Here is a 21,679-nt window from a genome sequence, read left to right on the forward strand (position 1 = left end):
TTTCAACTCAAGATCCTGGAGACCAAAGTGATACCCCCTGGAATCAGAAGATGGTGTTACACTGATTTTAGTTACGGATAACTAAAACTCGCATCACGTGTCCCTGTGAGACAACAGCAGAAATAGGAATGGGACTGAAAAATGACTCTGAGTCTTCCGCTCTGACCCAAACACGAACTTGTACCAAGCAAATGTATCTTGTCATTATGCTCAGCATTATTAGATTTTTACCTAAACAGCAGAAAGAGAAGAAGAACACAGAAGCCCAGAGAAAATAAATTACTGTCTATGGTCATAAGACAAGTTTAACATGCACCTGGGATCTTAAATGAAACTGTTTTCCTTCAGGAACAAACATTTTAGAAGCTTAGATGTTAATTCAAACCCCTTATTTTCTATAAAAAACACATTATCTCAAAAAGCATCCCTTTTAAAATATCCTCTACAGATACATTATCCAACCACTTTGTATTTTCCCCATCAGACCCTCCTGCTACACAAATGTGTATGCGTTCTAGGCCTGGGAAATTGTTAGGATGTGCATAAAATTTCTATTACAAGAGAACCATATACATCTAAACCGTTAAGTTTAGAGCTTTCTTTCACAGTGACTTCATAACGCATCTATGTTTAAGAGTCTAATACCACAAAGTGCATTACAGGCAATTTAACAGACACTGAGAAAGTTACGGCCAGAATTACAAAGATTATCAGAATCTTGCTGAGATACATTAGAAATATTTACATTTTTTTGCCTTAAAATATTGCATTGGTATCAGAGGAATTTAGTTTAATATCAGCTGAATGCCTCTTGTCCTTGCAAACAGAGGTAGATCTCCACAAGACCGATGCAAAGTCCTCTAACCTTCATCCTCCTCTGGAGCGGCAGCGGCTTGACAGCCAGGGCTGCTTTGATCCCTGCTCTCCATGCTCCTCACTGCTCAGCACATTCACCATGTTTGCATAAAGACACCTGCATCTATTTATCTCTTCTTTTTCTTTTTTCTTTTCTTTTATTTTAATTAGTGTATCATTCCACAAAGTGTACAGGCAAAGACCATTTCTTCTCATGTGGGATTCTGCCTCTGTCCTGGTACATCCAGACAAAACTGACAGAGGAACGACCATCATCTTTCTGCAAAGGAGATGGTGATTTCTCTTGGACACATTTCCACATATCAGCAGTCTTGAGAAATAATGCTGAGTTCTAGAAGAGCCTGCACAGAAGGGCCAAAAAGCTTGTACAGCTCATCTTCGAGTGCAATGCAGAAATTCATAACCTCAGAGGTCTCTGCCTCAGTTTGTCCTCCCTTCATGCAGCAAAAGAGATTGCATCCGTTACTTTACAGATGTCTAGCTCATCTCTTTTACTTTCAGAATCCAAAAGCAGTGGAGTTTCTAGGAGATGAGGGGTGCACGTAATGCAAACTGGTGTGTGCAATGCAAACTGGTGTGCGCAACGCAAACTGGTGTGGACAATTCTGGGGCTCAGAAAATCTCTACCAGGTGGTGACGGAGCTCCTAAAGCTGCTTCTCCTGTGGGTCACTCGCAGGCAAATTAACCTGCTCAGTAAAGGTTAACCTTCCCAAGTATTCTCCTTTACATACCTTCACAAAAGCGTACCTTTCTGATTAGTCATCTGAAACATTACTTCATTTTGCTATGATTAAATAGATGTATCATTACGCTGGCACATTTGGAACAGTTATAATTACAACTGAGTCAAGAGCCCATTTTCAGACTATTGTCCTATACTAGTTTAAAAGCAACTAATTAAAAAAAATTCTGGGACAGATATCTATACAAATCTAGGAAATTTTGAATTTAATCACTGAGAAAGTAAATGAAAAATTAGATGTTCACTGCTCTATGGCAAGAAATGGTTCTAGTTTCAAAATAGGATCATAAAATACATTATCAAGTTAAAAGTTATAAGCTTGCATATTTCAAACACTGACATCAGTTATTTTGCTATAATATGTATTATTATAAAACACCTGTCACAGAAACAGATTTGTGGTACAAAGCTCAGCTAAAACCAAAATGGAACAAACTTGGATATAATTCAGCTCATCAGTGTGTTTAGTCCTATGCACATTTCTCCTCACAGTTGCAGAACATCCTGGACATATCAGTATAAAAGTTTGTGGGGCTCTGCAAGAGTTTTGGGGGGCTTTGTGGGGTTTTGTAGAAGGGGATTAGAGGTGCTTTTAAAGATAAATAACTTTTACCTATGGATTGGACTGCAAAACTAGTTAATCAGACTGTATTAGCCATTTCAAAAATAAAAAAGGAAAGAGGAAAAACTCTTCTCCCCCCCCCAACACTTTATACCATTTTATTTATGAATACTAAATGACTGAATAAATGGCTTGACTGGTACGGCAGCAATCCACTGGGTGTCATCCAAAGAGCTGATACAGGGGGTCAAAAACCTTTATGATTGTTTTTTTACTGTTATGTTACCACTGCCAAACCCTTATCCGAGCACAGGGCTGCTTTTCTGTGGTTCCTCACTTTGGCCCAAACTCTACAGGAAGAGCAATCTCAGCTCAAGTACTAACGTGACTAAGCATTCCCATTTTTTAAGCAATATTACACATTCAGACCTCTTCAATAAGAGTGGTGCAGGTAAGCCGAGCTTAAGTAAACCGATCCTTTCATATGTAATGTCTACAGAGTAGGAAGGGAAGAAAGTGAAGGGGTCTACATGGAGATGGAGACACGGATGATGATACAAATAGGCCAACGTTCGCCAGCAGCATCTCTAAGGTGAGGAGCCGCAATTACCTGGTTGAGCCCTTCAAGGCAACGGGCACCAGCAGCTCCGCTTTCCCTGGTGATGGAGTGGATTCAGCACACTGAAACAGGCAACATTCAGCCACACGTACACCCACCGATTTACACACTGATTTTGACAACGCCATACAGAGACCCCAAAGCTCAGTATTTTTGCCCCCATACACCATGAGCTTCCATTTATATTTTATCAGTAAAAACAACAAAAAAAAACCCACTCTGCACAGGGACTCCATACACCCAGCTCTGCTGCTCCACACCATCACATCACTTAGACTCTAAACTTTTTGGGATCAAAGTCAAGAGTAAATTCCTTGCTCCAAAGTCAATGTCGTATCTCGTGATGTCAAGAGCAGAAGGGTTTTGCCTTCAAACCCTGCCAGCTTTCACATGCAAGAAAGTTGCACCATCTTTATTCTAGCATGTATGAGCTGCAATATGAATACAAACTTGTAATAAATAATAAATAATAATGAATATATGCCCAGCCTCAGGTTTATAAGGCAATTCCTGTGTCTTGGGTGACAACTCCTTGGCAGTAGTATTAATAAAACATCAGCAACTCAGCTAATTTTCTGAACAAGCATATGGAATAGTAAGAGTCTGACAAACACTGTATTTTTTTATTTCTTTAAAGGCTTTTATCTCAATAGGTAGGTTTAGCTCGAATGTTCTAGATGTCATTACCTCCTTTAAGAGAAACACCCTTCCCTCCCCAGTTTCTGCATCTTCAGACACGCAAAATAATTTGTGTCCTTTAAAGCTAATTGTAATTACATAGTTCAGCTAAATAATTAACCAATTCCACAACGCTGCACAAAGGAAACAACCAGTACAGCGTCATACAGCTTGAAAATTAGAACAGTGGGTTTGTATTCCAATATTTTCAAGTTAGCAAAATATGCAAGCAGTCACAAGAATGTCACACTTCAGTAATACTTGCTTCACATTTATAGGCTAAAAAGCAAGCTTTATACATTTCATAAGCAAATGCCATTTTTTATACCTCCTGTTAATTTGTAAGCTATTCGTATAGAAAACAATTCCAAGATTTCAAGGTCCCCCCTTCCCGTTTAGAAATGATTCCAGCAGAACAGTCCACGCACAGCCCCGAGTGCAGCATCTCATCCGAGCAGCACTCGGGGTTTGAGAACTGAACGTTCAAACAGCACCACGGTTGTCAATACATGTCAGAGAAATGCAACACAGACAAAAATCTTACTTACTTTGGAGGCCCACGGTTGCAGGCAGTTGGCATAACATCGAACCAGAAAAGCCATTTCTTAGGCTGGGGGGAAAAAAGTTTCCTTTCTCAAAGAAATGCCACAGAAAAATAAATACGGAGTAAAATCCCTTCTGGATTCTCTTTAGAAATTATAAACCAAAGCAGCAAATGTACATGTATGCAACTTCTCAGGCTTGAATTTCACACTGAATTCGATTACAGCTTCCACTAGATCTGAGGAGTTTTCAGTATTGCAGTGAGTTAGCAGCAGCAGCAGCAATTCCTATAAAAATGTTCCGGTTTTAACAAGCACATAAATTCAAATCAAAATGTTTCCTAGCTTTTAAAATACAAATATCCATACGTTCCCCCAGGCAAGAGGCATGTACCCAAAAAGTGCTGCTAAAATTGAATTAATTCTGAAATGGATTAGAACTGCAGGTTAAAGCAACAATACATTAAAAGGTGAAATATCAATTCTTCCAATTCCTTTTTCCTCTTCACTAAAATGCATTTACAAGTGGCTTATCTTCAGCTCCACTTTTCAGAAACTTCACGTTCACATTATAGATGAAATTTTGCAGAGGTTCTTCAGCATCTTAGGCGATTCAGGAATCCCACATCCTGGATATTAAAGTTTCTTCTTTATACTCTTGTCCATCATAACTGCAAAAATTGAATTAGTGTCCAGATTGTAGCTCCAGGATATATGCTCTAACAGGTTTGCACTGTGGAATGTATTAAAAGCCTCTGCGATACAAAATCTTTCTTCTTTTGCCCCCCCCTTCCTTTTTTTTAATGCAGTTTACAACTCTGCAGTGTTGCTTAGTATTCTAATGCATCAGTCAGATACCCCGGTTAATCCACGCCTAGCTTCTCCAATTAAAACATTTCTGTAATGCACAACGAACCAGTACGTCCATAGCTACAGCAAGCCTGGCTGCTGGAGTCCTAATTCCTACTATCTTTGCTGGCTTCTCAGCAGCTCCCTCAGGAGAAGCTCCCATCGATTGGATGCTCCGCAGCAAGATGAAATATCTAATAAGGAGGAAAGAGAGTGGGAGGGGAAGGGAGCTAAAAGGATGACATCACCTGGATAGAAAGCCTTTAGAAACTGCATTAGATCAATTGGCTACTGTATCTGCAGATGCAGCCAACAGAGCATCTTTACTGACCTAATATAAACACACATATCGGTACAACTGCTCAGCAAAACACCCCTGCTCCACATTATATTTTATTTCATTTTATGATCTCTTAATGCATACACTCTGAATATTTTTATAATTTTTTTAAAAATCTCTTGTATTTATTAACACTTTAAACTGCATTTAGGTGGATTATTTCTCATCTTTGCATTCAAATTTATAAATATCTAAAATAAATATCTGCAGGCATTCACATGCATGCACAGACGATACACCCATAACCAGTGCACAATAAATAATTTCTGCTTTTGTGTATGTATGTCACACAAAAGCCTCAACATTTTTATCTCATCCTATACACTCATTAGGAGATTTCTGTCTAGAATGGGCAGAAAATTTCTTATTGCAAGGTGATGTTTATAATTCTCATAATTTTAGTGGTTTTGAAACCGTGCTAAAGTTTTGGTGGGTGGGGTTCCCCCTCCCCCCCCCCCGCCAAATCAGTACTAATTCTGTTTCTAAACAAAATTGCCTTAATTCTGCAGTAGTCACTTCCATAACTTATTTTTGCAAGTAAAACCTGAGATATCTGCAAGCAGCTCAGTATCCTGGATGGCAGCCCAGCCTGCTGGAGAGCTGCTCCGAGGAAGCACCTATGAGATCCCCCACCCTGGAGCTGGAGCCGCCACGATGGTTTCAGTTCCTCGAAGGCAAATGGCTTAGAAGGGTGGAACGTCTGGAGGAGAAAGATGGGGGGGGACAGAGGGTGCTGCTTCTATCAAAGCCATTATTTAGTATTCTGGATCATTTATTTCATCTGCAAGAAGGGACACTCACTGTTTCCGTTTTCCTCTCTTTGGAAAGGATTTTCATTGCCATGTGTCTCATTATGCCCAGTTTGCATCAGACTCAAAAGTAATTCTCTAAATCCAAACCAGGCCCTGCTGGCCATCCAGCAGAGGAGCTTCCATGAGTGGCCTGGTGGCAGCAAGGGCCAAAAATCCACTTTTTTGTTTGCTTGCCTATCCTTAAATACTAAACCAGGTGGTTTGAGGCCAAACCCAAAGTTCTTTTTCATCTACCGTGCCAAGGGGCAGGTGGAAGAAGACTCCTACATTTTGGAAGTCAAGTTGCACCAAGGGGACCCCGCACCCCATGTCAAACCATAGGCTCCTTCCAGCAGTCATACCGAAGTTTAATTCTTCCCGGGATATAACCCAGGTTTGTGATGGGAGTTGCACTTTAACTAAGAAAAAACCTTCCCCTAGCACCTTCCAAAATTGCCTTAAAAAAATAAATAAATAAAAAGGTATTGATGTCTCAATTAACTTCTATCAAACAATGGAAATAATAACAGATGTAACCAGGCTTCATGAATACTATTTGGTTTAGTTTGTATTAAAACATAAAAGCAAAACTGAACTTCATTTCTGCACTTGCAAAATTCGCAAACTCAAAGTCATTTCATTTTTAAAAGCTGAAAGAATTTTACATAATTACTTCAGATTTTTAAAATGCACTACAGCAGCTGTACAAATAGCTGTTTCCAGTACTGTTCCTCAATACTGAACAATAGCCTACATATGTCGGCCTCCCCTTCCATACAACTGCACTGCATCTTTTCTAATAACTCACAAAATTGCATTCAAAACCACCTTAAAAATCTAATATAATGCCACAATGATAAATCTTCACCAGCAACGAACACCCAAATACTTCTATGCAGCGTTACCTGTATTATAGTTACCACCATCACAATTTATATCAAGGAGACAAGCAAATCCACCCAGCTAAAGGAAACCTCTCCCTGTCTGCACACACACCGCCAGCACCAACATTGACATTCACCTCCCAGCCGCATTTTAAACCACTGCATTCTGCATTAAATCCCATCCACTACAGTCTACAGCGCAGCTGCCATATTTTACAACTCCTGTAAACACCAGCTCAATAATGGGAATAAAATTCTATTTCCTTCTAGTTTTGCCTTTAAGTGCAGATGACATCATCGCTCTGCCGCTCCGCCAATGAGTGCGGCCGCGGGGTCCCGGGGGGCTGCGACCAGCCCTGCGCCCCAGCCCGAGCGGGGAAAACCTGACCTACTTCCACCGCCCGGCTTTTGGGGCATCCCCCCCCCCATTGCTGGGTTGGGTTGGGTTTGGTTTGTTTTTCTTTTTTCTCCTCCTTTATATTTTTTTTGTCTTTCCTTAAACACACACGTTTCTGCAGCCCCAGCCCCCTGCTGCACAAAGCTGTAAGTTTTTACAAATTGTCTACTTAAAGGGCAAATCTCAAAACTAAAGGAACTGAGATGAATAAACAAAGAAACAAAAAAACCCAAACAAACAAAAAATCCCAAACAACAACAATAACCCCCCCCCAAAAATATACAAAAGCTGCTCCATAGTGATCATGAGAAAAATACTTATGAAGAACTGCAGCATTGGGTAGAGTCACAAACAATAAATACATCACCGGTCTTATTTCAAGCCAGATTCTAAGTTTTTAGAGAATCTTAAGGAAAAAAGCCCTTCAGCCTACAACCTCTGAATTAAAGGTGGTCTTTGTTTTTTAACACCAATTTCTTTCCACGTTTGAAATATCACTCGATACGTTTCTATGCATCATATTCCCTTTATCCTCCCATAACACTGTCTGAATCCCCCTGACTGTTAAATAAATCTGCATGTTCTAATTGTCTAACAAGTTACTGAAAAACGAGATGCTTTTAAAAGGACAGTAAGGCCTTTCATAATTTAAATGCACGTTGAGTTTAGCAGGATTAGGGTCTCCTCTCATTTAAGGACACTTCAAATTGAAGTTCTGCAAAAGCAGAGCGCGCTCGCGGCCGGCGGAACCCCCCCCGCCCCCAGCAGCACCGCTTTTTCCTGATTAATCAGAGAAAGAAAAGCCCATTGTGCAGCACCAGAGGGGAGGAACGGGCGCTGGTCTCAAAGCCATCATGGCACTGGCTGAACAGGCAGAAGAAAACGCCGAGGTGCCAGCGAGCCGAGGGGCCTGGGTCTGAGCAGGTACCTTAATTTGCACTCCCCCCTCGTGAATAGAGCAGCTAAGGTAGAGCATCCAGCCTCCAAGCCCTGGCTGGGGGCTGGGGAAGGAGAGCAGCTGCTTGGAAAGCAATCTGTCATTGCACACACTCGGGCAAAGATGTTTCAGGCTACAATAATTCATTTTAATACAGTTTTGTGAGTGGGAATTGCCAAACACAACGGCGTAATGCAGAAATATTTTAGTATTAAGGGCACCTTGCATCAAGAGGTGATTTCAATATATTTGAGTACTTTGAATTTTTTGGGGGGAGGTGGGGAGCGTGGGTGCAGCAGCAGAGGCAGCTGCAGCGGGAGCTGGATGCAGCCCCTGCTACGCTGGCACAGCTCGCTCAATTCTGTGTCACTGTGGAATGTTTCTCCAATTTCTCCCCCATTTAACTTAAGTATCTCATATGAATCATTGTATTTTCATGGCAAGGGTTAGCCCCTCATAAAGGCTTCTCAGGAATTCCTGTATAAAGGGGGGGGAAAAAAATACAACTCTCCACCCTTTTCCTGACCCTTTTAGCAGGCAGAGGCAAGGAAATCAGGACTGGCAGCTCCCCTTCAGGGTGACATTACATGGTGCAAATGCATGCTTAGGTCTGTGGCTTTCCACGGTAGCACTTACTAACAGGCTGGAGAAAAATCCTACCCAAAGATCTGTAGGACTCGTAAGTGGTATGAAAACACGATCCATCCTAAGGGAAGGAGGGAGGGAGAGCAGGAGGGAGCGGGAGAGGGAGGGCAGAGACTGTCATCATCCCTGAAGTGATGTAAGCTTCTAAATATAGCACCAGCAATACAGAGGAACAATAAAAAGGCACCATGGATTCAATTTCTCCATTGCTTTCGCACTACCTCAACCATCTTTCTTCAGCTGTTGTGTTAAGCACGGAAAGGTCACCTCCTATTTGTAGGGATTCAGATTTATATGGTTTATAATACTTTCTTAAATATATTTATAAATTACAGCGCTCTCCTGCAGATCTGACTGTTGGTGCAGACGCTCTGCAGCGTCGGGCAGCAGCATGATCAGCATTGGAAATAGGGTCAGGGCCAGAACGGGGGGAAGGGGACAGTCCCCTCTACTACAGACTCAAACAAAAAGTTCATTTCTATGGTTTGAACCGAGATGATTCATATCAGGCTCCTCCCTTCCTTCCTGACATCTCATTTCGGGCAAGGGGTGGAGAAGTTTGGGAAAGTACACAACCCAAAAATCCCTGGTGATGAGAAGAAGTGGGCACCAACCCCAGAAGGGTCAGTTTGTGGGACTGAATCCACCCAGAGATACAGAAATAACGAACTCTCTAATGGCTTTATACTGAAAGAGGGTAGGTTTACATTAGTTATAAGGAAGAAAATCTTCACCGTGAGGGTGATGAGACACCAGCAAAGGTTTCCCAAAGAGGTGGTGGATGCCCCATCCCTGGAGACATCCCAGGCCAGGCTGGACGGGGCTCTGAGCAACCTGAGCTGGTGAAGATGTCCCTGCTCATGGCAGGGGTGGCACTGCATGAGCTTGGAAGGTTCCTTACAGCCTAAAACATCCTGCAATTCTATGAATACAGAATTTTACTCACTAAAACATTACCTTAATCGAGTCTCCATACCAAAATCACAGCCCAAACCTGACACACGCCTGACTGTAATTTCCTCAGGTGCCACCTACCTGGAAAGCCAGTTGGAGTTTCAGGTTTGGAAGCTGTAAAGCCCATCAATGTATATATTCATTTTCATCCCCCAAAACCTGATATTAAACCCAATACAAAATACAGCTTTTTCTTCCCTCATTTATAAAAACTGTATCTCAAGTTAAAATGAGCAGATTAAGACCATTTAGAACATAAGGTAACAGCACACCTCCCACAAGAAAAAGGCCTCTGATTAAATGACCTTGGGAATAACACACTCCACAATCAGGTTAAAAATCATTAAAATGCCACTTCCAATATTTCTTCTGTCATTTTTCTTGAGGATTAACACCAAACTGGAAGCCTGAAAGCAAGAAGGGGGGAGGGATCTGACTCTTCCCACCAAATTTCAAAATTTCTCTCTAAGCAAGTGTGATTTTGAACAGTCAACTTCCATTTAAGAGTAGCCAAGGCACCCAGCTTGCACAGTGTATGTGACACACGTATCACCTCAGGTATGACATCTCATGAACAGTTTTTTCTTAGGAATAGACCCATGTCTGGAGGCACCACTTTTAGACAGCAAAGTGTAAATGAACAGACTTGCCCGGACTCAGCCACAGTCCACGCACAGGAATCTTGGCCGACCCTGGATCCAGGCTGGGACCAGCCAGGCGTAGCATAGTCTGAGCTTGGGCAATAGCGAGTAGAAGGGAGGAAAAGGTGAGTAAGGGACTGGTAAAAGTGCTCCTGAGGGGTTTACTACAAGGGTGACCAGAGCACAACGCAGGGATCCCCAAACCTGCCATGCTGGGGAGCGCAGCACAGACCTCGAGCAGCTCTGCAGGGCTTCCCTCGCCAGACCAAGTGTTACACCAGAACGCTTTCCCAATTTTCTCATTTTCTGGTGTCATCCAGCCCTCGCTACCTTTGAAAGTGGGAAGCTGACTACGCTCTTGGAAATTTTACCCCAGCATCATTTGGGGTCCCTCCCTCCACTCTGAGCAAAACAGTAGCAAAAGCCCAGTTATTCTCACCCAGTCTGAGAAACTGAACAGCTAAAGCAAGGGATGGGCCAGATGCCGAACCTACGCTCCAAGCTGACAAACCACAACTCTTAACCAAACTCTAAAGGAAACAAAATTTGAAATCATAAAGCCCATCCAAGCATTGTGGCTACATTTCCTCAAACTAAAACTTCATAACGTAAGAACAAAAAACTCTCATACTCAGCGACAGAAAACAACTCTGACTGGCAAGAACAAAGTATCAACAAGGAATTAAGCTGCAATGATCATCCCATTTAGCTAGAGACTTCATTTAATCACCTATTTCAAGTATTTCGTCTGTCAAATATATCCCCATTAAGAAAGTTTCCACATATCTAGTGTAAAATTACGAATGCTGTTAAATGTCATTAGATAGCAATCAGTTCTATGCCAAAACCAAAGATATTCTTCTAGCTATTCTCTTGTACAGATAGTGGTTTTCATGCCAAGTTTTTCAAGGAAAACAGGACATCCAAATGCTTGTGTTATGCACTGACATTTTCTGATGGTGATTTTAACTGAAAATTGCTCAGGATATTCTCAGTCCCTAACTTGCTCCAGAAAGCTTCTGAAGAACATGACTGAGTTGATGCAAATTTCCATATTCTAAATTAGAAAACCATTTTAACTTGAATACAGAGTTGAAGACACCACCATCCCAGTCCTTTAAAGAAGTCCTTCAGTGTTATGTGACATTTAATCCAACGACTCAGACTTTTTCAGGCTGAAATACAAAATGACCCTTCACATGGCTACTTCTCTCTAAGGAGTGATAAACCTAAACTGAAGCAAAAGGTTGAGCTGGCTACAAGTGAGAATACAGCCAGGCTGCTACTCTTCAATATGACATATTGAACAGAAAGAGCCCAGATGGAAGACAGGAAAGGAAAAACAAATCCACACACGCTACCATCTCCCTGCACGCAGGCGACCAGCTTGCTGGCTACTACCCTGTGGGTTTCCTACAAGAAGCCACTCAATATGTCATTTCAAAAGACTGAAACAATAATGTTAAAATGAAGGATCTGACAAAGAGCTGCAACTTATATGCAAAAGGTTTTTAAGTCCCCAAAAAGACAGAAATGTCTTTCTCAGGTGCAGTGATACAATTATGAGCAGTGGGCACAACCCTTACACATCATTCTCAATCTAGTTTGCGTAAGAGGTTCCTTATAAAGAATTAATGACTTTGGAACTGCCACCCAGCCCCTTAGGGTCCATCAAAACAGCAATCAACTCTCTGAACATGCTGCATAAAATATTTTCTCAGGCATTTTCCAAGGAACTGAGTTAATTTCTAACCACAGTGTAAATTTGTCCATGCAGTGAAAGAAGTAGGAAGAAATAAATAACTGGTTATTATGTGGAGAACACCTTAATAATGACCTGGCCTTTTACTTCTTGTGCATGTTAATCTGAAAAATATCTAGAATTTTTGAAAGGTTCTTCTGCTACAATCTGCCATGGAGCAACCCCAGGTACAACAGTGCCATCTCTCCCACAGCTCTGCCAGGACCAGCTTAGGTCTAAGCAACTCTCCAGTTCAATCCCAGTTAATGGCGTGGGAAGGTTTCACTGGGAAGGATGGACTATGCTCAGGATCCATTTCCGAACGGTTCCAGGCTCCTTAGTGAAAGTGCTCATGTTGTAAAGACACCGATGGGTTTGGACTGCAAGTAGGAAACAAGTGGAAAAATCTGTACAAGTTTTTATTGAATTATCACATGGACAAGTGCAGTTCTGCTGCTCTGCTGAGCAAGGGAAGGTCACAGAAACCTGCTGCAGGGACGACATTGTGGTCACGGGGACAATCGTCACTGCAGCTTTCACCAGCACCTGGGGAGGGAGCAGCTGAACAACTAAGTGCTCAAGTTACTCAAGATACAGAAAGATTTTTTAAAAAGAAGAAAGTATTTGAAGCAAGAGAAAATTATGGTGTAAGCACAGGCAGGAAAAAGAGACCAAAAAAAAAAAAAAAGTAAATAAAAGGAGAGAAAACCCCTTTAAAGCAGCTGACAGATATGTATGAGTCCATGTGGCAAAAATTAGCTGCTTCTTCAGTTGTATAAAGGGTTATGGTACACATAAAAAGCCCTGAAGAAAGATGGGTAAGTCAGCCCTGTCAGCAACCTCACGGCGCAAAAGCCCCTGACAGCAGCTCGGTACCTCGTTCCAGGACCAGAGCTGTCAGCCTGGCAGCACGGGAGGATGCCTGTCTGTCTGTCCATCTGTCTGTCCTGCAGAACAATGCCGCATCCCAACACAGTGCTGTTGCCCATTGCTGCAGGCCCTCCCGTAGGCAACGAGAAGGGCTGTGCATTACTGCCCGCAGCCACATTTGAGTACATACAGGTGCTCGCTTAAAATAAACCCTCCCTAGTTTCAGTTTGATGTAGTTTCATTTGTGCATCACTCTTAAATGCTGTTAAACAGTTGCACATGTCATCTCCAAATTGAGGTGTTTTCTGTAATTCACAGTTTATATATAATCTGCTTGTTAAGCCTGGAAAACCTTCAGGGAAACTCCTGAATACAAGTTTTGAATAATTACAACCACTTTCATTATAGATAAATTGCGGTAAATGGATAAATTTTTTTAAAAATAAAGTTTTAATCTGAAAAACATAGATTTTAACAGAAGGGCAGTATTTTCAGTAAGTATTTTCTTATTTTGTGCGTAAATGCAAACAGTCATGACTTGGTTTGGGAAGCACCGGTGGTCCATGGAAATGCCTAGGAAGAATCTGAATGCATGGCACACTTTGAGGATTTGGTGTTTTCTTAATGACCACCATAACCAGCAACAGACTTTCAAGCAGCCCTTGACAGAAACGCTGCTGACAAAATGAGCAGACAAAAATCAATACGTAAAATAAGATGAGTGAACGTGGATTTGGCAATTCCCCCCTTGCTTGTGCATTCCCCTGTCTCCTCCACAGCCGGCTCCGCTCGGGTGCAGCCACAACCAGCCCCAGACTGTCTGCTCAGGAAGTGAATGTGCTGCACACGCAGCTTCTTTTTGGTCGCAGAAGTAAGAAAACAACTGAAAACGGCAGAGGTTCAAGAGAGATGCAAAGAAGCGAGTATGCACATGGGGTTTTACAGGTGCTGTCCTGCCCGGGCAGCCCAGCTGACTGGGGGACTTGAAGACGCTGTCGCTCCGCAGCACGTGCAACCTGCGGGTTATCCAGCACCGTGCGCAATTAGATGGATGGATGGATTAGATGGAAATTAGAACAAAGAAAATCTCCATGTTGTAAATAAAAACAGTGTCAGGAAGAAGGGACTTCCATTATCTTTTTGCATCGCATGACGCCTCCAGAGAGCTACCAATGACACAAATCTCTGTATCTACACAGCAAGACTCACGGATTTCAGAAAGACCCAAATTTCCTTCTGATTTATTAGTTAACAAAGCTGAAGTTCTGTCAAGTAGTTTAAGAGTGTCAAAAAGAGGAAGTGTGGACAAAAACACACATTAAAAAAAGGCAACGAGCTGAAAAGTGAATCATCCTCCAGCTCAAGAACAAGTGACTCGAGCCACTCAGCCACAGCCTCATTAAATTAACTGATATTCCAAATAAACAGATGACAGCTGATGCTGTGTTCACGCTTAGCAAAAGGCAGCTGGAGGCATGCTGCAAGTCGGTCTTTGTTTTAGATCAATAAAAGGTACCATTTCAGCATATTTACCTGGTAGTTAAAAATAGATTATAAAAGACCCATAGTGGTTTATAGCATTTAAAAGGATTAGCGATAGTAAAGAACCTAATGGGTTTGATCCGGTATATTGAAATGTGACTTAAATTCCTAAATTGTGAGATACTCTACGCTAACTCCAACCTCTGACAGGATTACATTAAGCAATGATCAAAGAAGAAGAAACTTGCCACTCAAGCAGTCTGCAGTGACAGACTTCTCTGAAGATAAATGTTTCTGCAAGGCTTAAGGAAATTTTTTACATGATGCAAGTATTAAGATACTGTCCGTAAAACTTAATATGATAATAAATCTTTCAAACCTCATCATCCTCTTACAAGATTTAAAGGAAAAAAAAAAGGTGAATTTGCATCTCTGAGAAAGAAGATTACTACTAAAAGTTTGGTACTGATTTCTTTATTCTGTTTAACAATGAACTAACAGTTGAAAAAAAGTCAAAATGTTGTCACAACTCCACAGAAATACACATGCACTATTTTTAGAAGTACAAATATTCCTCATTCAAAAAATTACAGATAGAAAAGAACTGTCAAAAAAGTACGTAGGTAATAAATTAGAGACGTCTCACTCGAAAGAAGATTTGAGCTTACAGGTTTGAGAGTAATGCAGAAGTTTCTATCAAATTGTTAAACCTCATTTAGGTTTGACTTCTACAAGAAACATAAGTGCAAAACTTCCTTTATTTTTTAATAGTGAATATAAATGCTTGAACCATTTACTTTCCGATTAAATGATCCAAGATCAAACCAGCAATTTCACTTCTATAAAGCAACAGAACTACCATTAAACATTTTTTCATAAAAGCATCAACATAGAGACATCAGCTGTTTTGAGTCTGGCTGTAGTTTCCTAAGTACCTGCTGAGTGGACACAAAAGTTCAGAACATAGTTGAACAAAGACGATCACAATTACTTTTTCCTTTTGTAATTAAGAAATACAGTTGCATTACCTATTGGGTCGAGAACTAGACTACGAACTAGAAATGATGAAGTATTTATCTGAGTTGTGATGATTTCCGGCTGTGTGACCCTGAGTTCCTGTGTGGATTCTTATCTACATTAGACAATCCATGCACAGAGTGCATACCTCCAAAAAGAGATGCAATCATACTAACAAGCCAGATTTGAAGCACGAACAGGCATCATTAATACCAATGGCACATTTCTTTCCAATCCATTAAGTGTGAGCAAGAGCTTTCTCCAAATGACTCCAGCCTTGCTCTTCCCCACCCAGTCAGGATGACACTGCGGAGGTGACATGAAAATACAGAGAGTTAAGTGACAAAAATGAAAAGGCAACAGAGCCCAGAAATGCCCTGAAATAAAGAGGCCCCATGTCATTATGGATGCCCAGACCTGCCTCAGGTAGGGCCAGCCACGTGCAACCATGTGCACTGGGGCTGCCATCGTGATCCAGCCGCACCCTAAAAACCACCATTTGAGTAGTGTTTTGCCAAAAACACATTTATCTCCCCAACCTTGCTGTCTAGCGATGCTGTAGAAGTGAAAAGCCCAGCACCAGCAGAACCTGGACAGAACTGCAAGCAGAGCCAGACCTCAGGCTGTTCACCCACCAAACAATAGTGAGTTTAACACATCTTTTTGCATACGTATTGTGAGAACAAATCCGTGTTATTATGTGCTTTGAAGGTAAAAACAGAAATATAATCCTTTTCAGTTTGAGTGAGAAGAAAGAACACATATGTTCGCTGTATTTTACTGGAAGAGGGTAAAAAAACCACACCAGATCCCAAATTTAAATACTTATTCTGCAGAAGACCAGTGCTCTTGTGAAACAGTATTGCTCTATGAACCACAAATATGTTGTAAAGGAGCCTAAATGATAACTCCTCCACCAAAGAAGCCAATAAAACAATCCACATTAGTTCATTCAAAGTGTGTGTGTGTGTGGGAGGAAATGAAGATACCCACATTAATTTGAGTATCAACTATCTTGAAGATTTACCGTTAAATTCAGTACTAGGGCTCTTTTGCCAAGTAAAAGGCATAAGAGAAAGGAAGAGTCTCAAAGATGGTAACAATCATTTCGAATATTACTTAAAGTACCTGCATAGAAATCTTTATCTGATGGCCATTCACAGGGTTTTCTGCAGAATGAGTTCCAGCAATAACAGGGAGGTCCACGTGAGAAACAGATGCAAGCTCATGTTACAACCTAATCGGTAATTTTTTTACAAAAGCAAAGATTAACCTTAATTCTAGAATCATTTTGGTTGAAAGAGACCTTTAAGATCATCAAGTCCAACCATTAACTCATCCCTGGCACTAACCCATGCCCCTCAGAACCTCATCTCTGTGTCTGTTTAACCCCTCCAGGGATGGTGACTCCACCACTGCCCTGGGCAGCCTGTTCAGTGCCCGAAAACCCTTTCCGGGAAGAAATTTTCCTAATATCCAATCTAAACCTCCCCTGGCACAACGGGAGGCCATCTCCTCTCTCCTATAGCTGGTTACTTGGGAGTAGTCCTAGGGCAGCCGTTCTCTCAGCACTCTGTGGTGTGACCCCCAGGGCTCATGTCCCCAACAGGCCCGGCCTTGCGCATACCCATCTCCGCAAGGGCCCGCAGCTGGTCCCGCAAGGCATATGTGTGTCCACGCCCGCTGGCTCCGCCAGCGCCGCACTCCCGCTGTCACACCGGCAGCTCCGCCGCAGCCGAGGCCCGACCGCTCGCACCGGCGGCTCAGCGGCAACCGCGTCCGTCACCATGGCGACCGGACGCCCCCGCGCGGCAGTCCGACCAATAGCGGCTCGCTCCCTCTCCCCCGCGCGCCGCAGGCCGCTGGCCCCGCCCCTCAGCCCCTCGAGCCCCTCAGCCGCGTCTGGCCTTGAACCCCAGGGCAGATGGATCAGCTCCTCAGATGACGAGTGCTACCGAGCTGCTCAGCAGTGTTCCATAAAATACACTAAATAAACTGTAAACACTAATCACAGTATATTTAATGCGCAGAGATTTACATTTTAAGGAGTTGATGGGCATTGCATAGATAATCCCCCTTAAAAGCAAACACAAGGAATCTTCGGTTTAATCACGAAAGGAAAAACTCTGAGCTGGGAGAAAGCAACACCAAATTTCAACACCTATAGCATTTAAGTTTTCTTTAGAAAGCAGAAAACTACCCATGTCTGAGAGATGAGGCATTTAAAAACTTCAACAGAGTCACATTGAGTCCTCCAACATCCCAGCAGGGAGTCCCCGCAGAGCCCCAACCCCTAGAAACAAGGGTCCCAAAGGTCCAAAACGCACGTCTGCCAAAGGGCACTGAGCACCAGGCTGGAGGGCAAAATCCAACACTGCCTTCATTCATCACGTCATGCCAGAGAGGAAACCTGCCGCCCAGTCTGTACACTTTTCCCACTCTGGCAGAAAACATAACTGCAAGTTCTTCTCTTAATAAGAGTTTCATTCAAAAAGCCTCCCCTCCTTATCCTGCCCATTCTCACATGAGCTGAGATGAAGGGTCACATTATAAAGCCTGTTTTTCAAGACCCGCCATGTATGAGCAGACTCATATAAGTTAGAGTTAAACCTAGGCACAGAACAAACCATCCCTCAGAAAAATTCTTTATTTTATTGGATTATAACGGAATATGGAAAATATAGGCATCCAATTTTTATTGTCAAACAGGCAGCTTGTTATCATGTTTCAATTTCTTAGTCATCTGTTGAGTTACAAATTACTTTTCCCTACACCAAGTACTGTACGACACTGTCCAATTAGTAGCTCACAGTCTACAAAGCAAGGATTGGTATTTTGGTTCAGGCTGCTGAAAACTCAACAGCTTGCAAATATGCTATCAGAGAGGTGGTTGTTCACTCCCTACCACTTAGCACTTGTTCATCCAGGACAACATCTAACAGCATTAACAGGCCTCTATTTATATATTCCTAGTTAACAGACATAAAAAGCAGATTTAGGAATATGCTGTTGATTTATGAAGTTTATACCGTTTCCCATCAAATGCTAAAGAAGCCACTAGATTTGCAACATGTAACTATACGTGCAGACACACGCATGTGCTCCATGCAGTTGGTAACATAAAGAAATAAATCAACACGAAGTCCTGACGAGGACATCATCTGTTGACTAATCACAACCCTGAGTGTAGCACTCTGACTCCTTACATCGATAACCTACAAACTCTGAAATCGTTCAGGAAGATAGATAACTTGGTCTTTCTTAGACCAGAGATGCCGAGTCACTCCAGGCACACGGCACAGGTACCACCAGCGTTGGCTGCTCCTGGGATTCTCTTCCTCTTAGCGACAAATCTGAAAATTATTTCCTGCGAGCTTATTCATTGCCACAAATACCAAAGAGAAAGAGACACATTTTGTCATCCACAGATTGGAATTTAATTCCTAATAAAATCTTATACACAACTGCCCAGAGCATGAGGGTCCAACATCTCATTTCATCAATAACTGATTCAGGTTACTTACTAATGACAAAGTTCAACACGTGACACTTCTTGAAATGAGATGGTAGAGGACCTTAAACTTCAAGCAGCATATTCTTCCTGTCACAGCAACGAGAGCTTTGCTGCTTACGAGACTGCACACATCAGATATTCTGAAGTGCATCAACTGAAAGAGGCTTTGTTCCTTTCGAGGAGGTGAAAAGCAAGATTGGCAAAAAAGGGGAGAAATTGAATTTGTTTTTTCCTGTGCTTGAAGACTACTCAAGGACTGTGTACTTCAGCATTAGTACTGTTTTTTAACCTTTGATTTTCAAAGCAAATCAAAATATCCAGAACAATTATTTGCTATGAAATAATCTGTCTGGATCACAGGTATACCCTGCTACCAAACAGGAAGTCTGTATGTGAAAAATAATGTCGAACATTAACCTCCATATAAAAGCATTGTGGCCTTGAAACCACAGCCGTCCATGCTTTCACACAGCGCAGATTATACAGTCTGTGATGTTATTTAAGACTAGCAAATGAGCTGCTGTTACTCTTTTTGATGCTTGAACTACCACTATGCTATTTTTAAGCAAGTAAACATAACCAAGTACAACGATACTCTTAATGTTGTATTGAACGGCATTCACGATTGACTAAATTCCAAACCATAGTTCAAATTTATTAAGGAAAAAAAAAACGGAATCACCAATTCCAAGACCTTGCCAAAAGAACTCCAGGTAAAACCAACAAAAAACAAGAATAACCACTTCTCCATCCAGCAAACATTATAACATTTATTTATAGCGTTCAACTGAAAACCCCAAAGCCAAAACACCTCTTTTTTAACCTGAACCTTCACTTCCACCTATCGTGTTCAAACCCAAAGCACTCTACTGCTCCCCAACAAGAACCGTTCGCAAAAGTGACAAACATGGCTCATTTCATCTCACCAGCTTTTCTCAATAAAAGGAAGGCCAGCCAGCCATGCAGATGGCACGATGCCAAGGAGATGGGCCAAGGCAGAGCAGACTCACCGACAAGTAGCTGCTGGAATCCACGTTGTCGGTGATGGTTTGACGCTCGCCCCTCTGGTTGATCTTCCGAAACCTCCGACGGGACTGCCTGATTGGGACTTCTCTTTGCAAGATGTTTTCCTCATTGTCCTTGGAGTTCTCCACCTGAAACACATGTTCAGGCTCCTGGTTAAACATCCAGTTCTTCCATAGCACCGAAAGCCGATGGAGCCGTATGAAGCTCATGAGGAAGGAACAAACATAAGTTCAGAGCAGTTAAATTTTTCTCGAGAAAACGACTGCGGGCGTTTCAGAGAACCAGTGCTGCATGTCTCAGAACTACGTTATTACAATGAGCCGGAGGCCACAGTTTCCTTCCAGGAAACAGTTTTTTAAAAAAAAGTAAAAAAGGCACACGTATCCTCTAAACAATGTCACTCACCAGTAGAAAACGCTCTTACACCCACACATACCACACAACACAAGTTACAGACACAGCTCATTTCAACTGTATCTTCAACACAGAAGTTACCATTTCTTTGAGTACTCAGAGTCTGCCAAAGGTATTGCATTATATCCTATTTTTATTGGTGTAATTTTTAAAAGTGTAACTTGTTTCCAGTACCAGTCACAGCTGAACAACTTTAAATACTCCAGGTTTTATAAATAGCTACTTCAACTATGTCATACCGACTTCTAATCAATTCCAGAAGATTAAGAAGAAATAACTGCAATCTGAGTCACATCTTGATGTTAACTATTATTTGTGACTAAACATTAAAAAATAGGTAAATCTATCATGTTAGTAAAAGCCAACATGAAAGCTTTTGATCTTGCTAGTTCCAATTCCTTTTTTTTCTATAAAAAGCAGCCTCATCCTTTCCCATTTCCTTCTGATGTTTTGGAAAAATATCTCCTAGCAGGAAGCAGAACAGACGTGCACAAACACAGGCAGCAGCTGGGCAAGAAGCTCCTCTACTATACATTTACTATATAGGAGTTTATACTGTCCTCAGTGATTTATTTTTTTAAATTTTTGTTTTTAAATTTCACTTGAAAATCCTGAACATAAGACTTTACTACTGGAACAGGAGAAGAACCTCAATGCGGTCTTATGCAGCCTTTACATCATATACTTGGGTAAATTATCTCAAAATTAAAATTCAAAAGGTATAAAGGAATGAACAGACAGGAACAATAAAGTAACAAAAATACCTAAACCATCACAAAAGCAAGATCACATCTACTTTCCACATCACTTTTTCCAAACAGCTAAGCCTGTCTGAGGTCACAGGAAGGTGCAAGCAGCTGGGCTTGCCTTGTGGGCTCTTTTTAATTCGATAGAGAAAAATATGAATCAACAATATAGGTTAAAGATATCGTTAAAAAAGGTGACCCCGATACCACAGTGTTGTCAAAAAAGCAAGAAAAGCAGAGTTCCCCTAGAAAGGGACAACCACACTTTTCACTAGAATTTTACTACCTGTTTGCAAGGCACAGGACAATGAGGAAAGATATCCATCATGCTTACAGCAGCACTGCTGCTAGTATAAGGATGTACGGAAAAAAAACCAAAATATATATATATATACACACACACACACACAC

The 21,679-nt window shown here is 41.7% G+C and overlaps 1 protein-coding gene across 2 annotated transcripts in view; it reads right to left on the reverse strand.

The window, feature by feature from the left end:
• Positions 1-21,679, reverse strand: part of RAPGEF6 (Rap guanine nucleotide exchange factor 6) — a 118,382-nt gene that overhangs the window by 54,724 nt on the left and 41,979 nt on the right. For both annotated transcript variants that reach the window (XM_080353038.1, XM_080353037.1), the window contains exon 6: positions 20,093-20,236. In XM_080353038.1, coding sequence (XP_080209164.1) covers positions 20,093-20,236 — 144 coding nt within the window. The remainder of the gene's footprint in view (positions 1-20,092; positions 20,237-21,679) is intronic.

This window comes from Nesoenas mayeri (assembly GCF_963082525.1).
Source record: "Nesoenas mayeri genome assembly, chromosome: 14".
Classification (NCBI taxonomy): Eukaryota; Metazoa; Chordata; class Aves; order Columbiformes; family Columbidae; genus Nesoenas; species Nesoenas mayeri.